Source organism: Centroberyx gerrardi, chromosome 4 (genome assembly GCF_048128805.1).
Source record: "Centroberyx gerrardi isolate f3 chromosome 4, fCenGer3.hap1.cur.20231027, whole genome shotgun sequence".
Lineage (NCBI taxonomy): Eukaryota > Metazoa > Chordata > Actinopteri > Beryciformes > Berycidae > Centroberyx > Centroberyx gerrardi.
The window spans coordinates 30,049,167-30,055,726 of record NC_136000.1 but is presented as its reverse complement, the minus strand read 5'-3'; the positions used below and the strand labels follow the sequence as shown (position 1 = coordinate 30,055,726).

General features: G+C 43.2%; 1 protein-coding gene across 1 annotated transcript; it reads left to right on the top strand.

The window, feature by feature from the left end:
- The first annotated feature begins 528 nt into the window (after positions 1-528).
- Positions 529-6,075, top strand: LOC139916509 (uncharacterized). Its single transcript, XM_071905420.2, has 3 exons — positions 529-783; positions 1,889-2,526; positions 3,703-6,075. Exons 2-3 carry the CDS (start codon positions 1,963-1,965, stop codon positions 4,288-4,290), a joined length of 1,152 nt encoding a protein of 383 aa, XP_071761521.1. The 5' UTR covers positions 529-783; positions 1,889-1,962; the 3' UTR covers positions 4,291-6,075.
- Positions 6,076-6,560: the final 485 nt, after the last annotated feature.

The following is a 6,560-nucleotide window of genomic DNA, read 5'->3' as shown; positions in this document are numbered from 1 at the left end:
TGAAGAAAATATGTTAATTTACATTATATACGTAAATCTGTCTCGTTAGATATTTCCACTACTAGTCACCTAGGATATATATCATTACTACTGCTACTGCCATTACTTCTACCAATAATAATAATAATAATAATAATAATAATCATCATCATCATCATCATGAGCAGCAGCATCATTATGGTACTAGTTGGTAAACTCCAACGTCGTCTTATTGTCGTCTCAGTGTTTTGTCTTGGAGTTTTAAATGCAACCAGCAGGGGGCACTGACGCTTCTTCACTATTGCAATATCCACTTCAAATCATATTTTTGAGGCAGCGTCATGTCTTATGGCGTATGTTTTGATTTGCAATGCAGTTTATGATTTGCATCGCCGTATGAACCATTATTCTAAAAAAGAAAAAATACATCCAGAAACGCTCATTTTGGAAACGACGAAACTCCGCCCGGCGGTGTTACGTCGGACTACAAAACGTGCGGTACAGCGCATGTTGATGACGCCATCATCAGCGAGCCCAAACAAAAACAACAACAGAGCTCAGCTGTTAGCTAGCTAGCTGGCCTAGCTGCTAGATTATATATCCACTTTTCATTTTGTACTTTGGTTTTGTCTAAGTGACTATATGTTTTAGTACGTTTTTATATAAAGCTGAGTGTGTTAAATTCACAATAATACAAAGAAATTCATTTTAATTTTAAGCTGCCGTGTCTCCTCTCTGTGCTACCTAGTAGCATTAGGTTAGTTTTTTAACTAGCGACGGGACGTCAGCTTGTTCGACCAAAAGGTAACGATACGTTTCTTATCTCTGAACAATGGCGTAACACAATCAGCTAGTCCAGATAATGTAGCTAGCAGCTAAGAGACCTGCATCCATTATTTTGACACAAGCTTACAGTCAGCTAACTGTCACCAACAAAACAGAATGTCAGATCAAAGGACCTACGTTTGTAAACTGATGTGTTGGCTAACCACCTGTATCACTTCGCGACTTTATTAGAATGTCTTGGTAAAAGTGAAGAGACGTGTATACTGTATATACACACATAACATACTTTGTGTTGTCCAGCAGGATGTGTTGAAGGACTACATCGACTTTTGGGGAAATTAGCTGGTTTTTCATCATATCTTTTACATGTTAGGAGTACCACCAAAATCATCTCTTGTGTCTCTGGTAGATATCTAACATTAGCATACAGTACGTTAAGTGCTTTAACTTGCTTTGTCTGACGTAAGAAGATTGACCTTTTAGCAGAGATGTGATCAAGTCAACTTTGCTCGAGTCCCAGGTCAAGTCCCAAGTCTAAATGTAGAACACCAGTCAAGTCAGAACAAATCAATCCAGTATCAATTTAATATATTAAAGAAAACAAAAAACTTTTCAATGCAATATGGTTTTAATAGGACAAGAACTTGGTAAGAGCATCATGAGTTTGATTTCTATAATCAGTTTCAACTTCAATAAATTCAATCATTCCATACAAATTCAGAAAACAGAATTTAAATTCAGTCGTCTGCTGGAACAAATCCCATCACTTTCAATCTAAGTCATTTACATAAACACAAGATCTTTTGTCAAGACTTTAGAGTCAAGTCCCAAGTCACCAGAACCCAAGTGAAGTCAACTCTCAAGTATTCTCTTCATGCATCAAGTCTCAAGCAATTAAAATTGTGATTCCAGTCCGACTCAAGTCCAAGTCATGTGACTCAAGTCGAGTCCCCACCTCTGCCTTTTAGTAATCCATAATTGGTGGCGTTTTTTTTTTTTGGCAATCCTCGTCACATAAAGGGTAAATTGACCAATGGGCCAACTTCCCCAAAGTCGGTATAGTCCTTAAGTCTACATTATAGACACATTTTCCATCTCTTTTTTTTCTTCTTTCTAACCCAAGACTCCACCAGGCCAGAGATATTTATGGCAAAGCCAGACCACAAGACTTCCCGGTGGAGAATCTGACCTCCACCAATGACCACCAACATTATTTGCCCATCTCTGATCATGTCACCACGGAAGAGGCCCCTGGTTCCTGTAAGCAGCCGCAGGAAAGCAGTGGACGACTTCTTCCCTTTCAACTTCCTGCCAGTGGAGTGCCAGCTGCATGTCCTGTCCTTCCTGAATGAGGTGGACAAGTGCAGCTGCGCCCTGGTTTGCTCTAGTTGGAGCTGCCTCGTCCGCTCGTGGAAGCTGTGGCGGGTGGCCGACTATTCCCGCCGCGGCGTCTTCCATCTAGGTCAGGAGGGGCTGCTCGTTTCCAACCGGGAGTTCGAGCGATGGAAAGCCTGGGTCCACCATTACACCCACCACCTCGTCTCCCGCCGGGCCAGCCTGCTCACCATGAAGGCCAGCTTCGACCTAGGGGATCGCTGCAACAAGTGGGGCGAGCTGCTCAGCCACCTGCTGGATAACGTCCACTGCCGAGACCTCAGCCACCTGGACCTCAACTGGACCTTTACACTCCTGGAGCCCCTGGATCTCAGAGTGCACTCCAGTTCCAGCTCCCACCAGGACAGCATTACCAAGATGGATCAGGTAGCCTGTTTTGTCAGGGTTTTTTAAAGCTGTACTGGGCAACTTTGCACGTTGGCGGCTCCAAATGGCAGCAAAAATATGAACTTCAATACCCAGAAATCCTGTAAGGTGAGGTCAGTAAACTGCACACAGCACGCTCATGTTTACCAACCTGGCCAGTCTGTGGTGCTTTATACTAGGGCTGCCCCCGACCAAAGATTTTCCTAGTCGACTAGTAGTCGTTAGTTCAAGCCATTAGTCGACTAGTCGTCGCGCGTTTATGATATTAATAATTTAATTATTTAAATGGTTTTTTTTTTTAAAAAACACACCCAAGTCGCGGCTTCTCGCTGTCAGAAACACCGGTGAAATACACTCTGGTTCACCCAAAAAAAACACACAATAGGCGTAGGCTATCAGTCGCTTGCTTTGAGCCCCGCTGTTGCACAGAGCGCCGTCCGCTTGTTTATTCAAAGTTTATTAATATTGAACGTGTCGCATGTCCAAATTGCACCAAATCCGACACTGCACGTCCTTGGGTCCCCAGCAATACACCCGCCAAGTGCAACCCTGGTCTAATAACTTTTTCACGACAAGGCGCAGCTCCCGAATGGAGTTTGAGGGGTTTTTTTTTGGGGGGGGGGGGTTTCCCTGCGACTAACTGACCAATGAAAACTTGGTCGACTAAGACTCTTCTCATCGACTAACGTTTGGTCGACTATTAGGGGGCAGCCCTACTTTATACCAAAGATACCAAAGAGACAAGAGAGGAGAAAGATCTAGCCTAATGTTGGTGAGTCCAGCTTTCTCTGGACGGAGCGCTGCTCACTGCTGTTTAGGAGACACTTTGGATTTTACTTTAATGTTTAGATTTGTCACATCCTGTGTGTGGAGAAGTGACCATATCTGACACCAGAATTTCAGTAGGGTGGATTTATGGCATCTCAATTAATGAGGATGGGACACTTTTCTCTGTCCCAGCCCCACTTTGTGAATTACGCTGATATGATGGGTGGATTTTCACATAAAAATCTTAAGGCCTTGCCCGTTTTTACCTGATCAATATGTCTGATTGTGATTATGTTTTAATTGCCTCTGTGAGGATATGGAAGGCTGTCTAATCTCTGCTAGTGTATGTCATTTGTTATATAGACAAATCGATAGGGAGATGGTTTAACGGTTTGATTGATTTGACAGGTGGCCAGTTTCCAGGAGCTGCTCACCAAGCTCACCCACAGCTGCCCTCGCATCTCCAAGATGCGGCTGCATTTCGACTGGTCTGACGTCTCCGTGTCGCTGCTCACCCAGTTCCAGCACCTCCGAGTCCTCGAGCTCAAGTACTTCTGGGTCTTCAAGGGAGTGACTCCCTCAACGCTGCAGACCCTCACCAAATCCCTGCCCAACTTGAAGTCTCTGACTTTACACATCCTGGTGCCGCTGAGGAACCTCGGCATCTCCTACACTCTGGAGTCTCAGTCCCTGGAGTTCCTGGATGTGTCGCCCAGCCGAGGCCTGGTCTTCTCCTGCCTGAACCTGCCCGCGTTGCGCGAGCTCCGGGCCAAGAAGATCGTCCGCGGTATCACGCTGGACAGGAGGACCAGGCTGAGGATCCAGAGCCGGTGGCCGTGCCTCTACCATGTCCTCCGGGAGGGGACGCCGAAGCTCCAGGCCCTCAACAATGAGAGACTCCTCCCCACCTGGAGAGAAGAGAGCTACGGGGAGCTGTCGGCCATCCTAGAGCAGTCCTGTTACTGTGTCCAGCATCTAGATAGCTGGCTTTGGTAGTCTACTGTTTGGATTGGACAATAAATACATACCTGGGCTCTGGCTGGTAGATGCCAGAACAGAGCAGTACATTGCTTTTACATGCAGCAATTTGTGTCCCCATTTGAATTAAATGATTGTTTACCAGGAGGGGTCTGAGGCATGAAGTGAAAGCAAAGGATTGTGGGCTGTTGTTTCCAATTCCCAAACAGAAAGCTGTTTCCTAAATGTGGACAATAGGTGTATTTCCAACAAGCAGACAGCTAATTGCTGTTCCAGTCTGATATCTCCAAAAAGCGAAGGTGCTTCATGCTAATTGCACTGTGTTGTGCTAGCCTAGATTCATATCCACTCAAGCTCTGTGCTGGAAAAATGACCAAACTGACAAGAATTACCCGAGCCGGGTCCGCTTGGTTCTAGGCAGCCCATGTATTGTGAAAAGAGAACCAGATAACAGAATGTGGTAGTTTCTCCAAGTTGTGAAAATAAAAATTTAAATGCAGCCAATTTAGTGAGAAAACTGATGCATAAATTCAACTAGTGCTGTTACATTTGGATGTCAACTGAATTCAGTTGCATTTACCCCCAGCTGTACAGATATACAGTCGTCTACTGTTTCCAATGAATGCACAAGACCATAGAAAAACGAAGTCCTCTGCTAGACAATGGCACAAACAGAGGGATTACAGTCGCGACAAATAAGTTCAGTTATGCACATGCTGTAAATGTTTTATAATGGACTTAAATTGATTATGTGCTTGTAGAATCCATTCATAAAATGGACGGTAAAAAGCAAGACTTTTGAACTATGTACATTTCAGCAATACAGAAACACAGACATTAATCTATGTGGCCATGAAAGACTTGGTGTAACAGTAGAAGACCAGAAGGCTTCGCAAAATGATGAGCGCTGATTGCTGGTTCCATATCACTGCTCTGAAATGGTTGCTAGACACTTGGCACAGCGTCCATTCAAAAGAGCCAGTATTAAGCTGGTGTAATTCTAATCATAGACGGTCAGGAATGCAGCACAGCTAATCAGGGTTCATTCCAGCACTGGACCAGTTTGCACCAAACACATTTTACTTGATTCCCCCCTTTTAGGTTGTTTTATTAACGTGTGACTGTATGACTTGAGTGGTCCTTGTGTTTCATTGTGTGTGGTGTTTTTTTTCCCCAAAGCAGTGAGAGCTGATGTGATTGTGTGGGATTTGAACATTTGACGTGTCTGTCTTTGAATGAAGGAATTCAATTACTCTTTACACCTGGAAACTTGGACCTTGGACACTTCCATTCCTGTCACGGGAGGTTATTGTTCCTCAAATACCCGTGACTGACTGAATTCTAGCCTTTTCTATTTGTGGGTAAAATGTCTTCTTGTGATAATGGTTTCAATGTATTTCACATGTATAGCAAGTTTGTACATTTTTATTTTTATTCCTTTTTACCATAGGCCTCAATCATGTGCTACTCATCTGAGGAATGGAGTCGATGCTGTTGCAGTCTTCCTTCTAACCAATAGAGGTCCTTGCTCTCAAAGATTTCTTTTGGCCCAGAAGTTTTCTCTCTCACGGTCTTACAACAGAAACATGCTTGTGTTTACAATTGCACTAGTGTAACATTGTCTCCTAGACCAATGAATTCCAATAGATTTGCCTCCAATTACTTTTGCTTCTGTATTGTAACAAAGAGATGCAGATGTTTGCTTGAGGGTATTTATGCTATTCAAAATATATCAGTGTATGTTTGAGATTTTGGTGATATGATGAAAGTTTGAGTTTAGAACATTTCAAAGGATGAAGAATAAAGACCCAAACTAAATCTTAATTGTATTTTTTAAGCTAGTTTGCTTGTGTGGATGCATGTTTGCATGTGTGTTTACCCACACACATCATGCATAACATAAGAGTTTATAGATAGATTAACTGATGACAACTGAGGTCCCAAAACTTCCCTCCTGCATTGTAAGAAATGAATCCTTCGTGGGAACAATACATACACAATCTGCAGACACTCGTTTCTGACCAATAGTGAATGGGAGGCCCTGAGAATAAGGCCGTGTAACCTTTTAGTGTCACACCTGTTCTGTACCATGTTTCTCCATATAATGAAAGAATGGAGCTTTTTCATTTTCTGGTATGAGTTCATTCACGCAAAATTTTTACTAGGGGAGAAGTAGGCACCAGAGAATAGTTTCAGGGTTTTGCTTTTGCTTTGTTGTGTGTGTTTAACTCCATGAGAATATGGATATAATATATGTGTTTCACTGATTGACACATTGATGTATAATC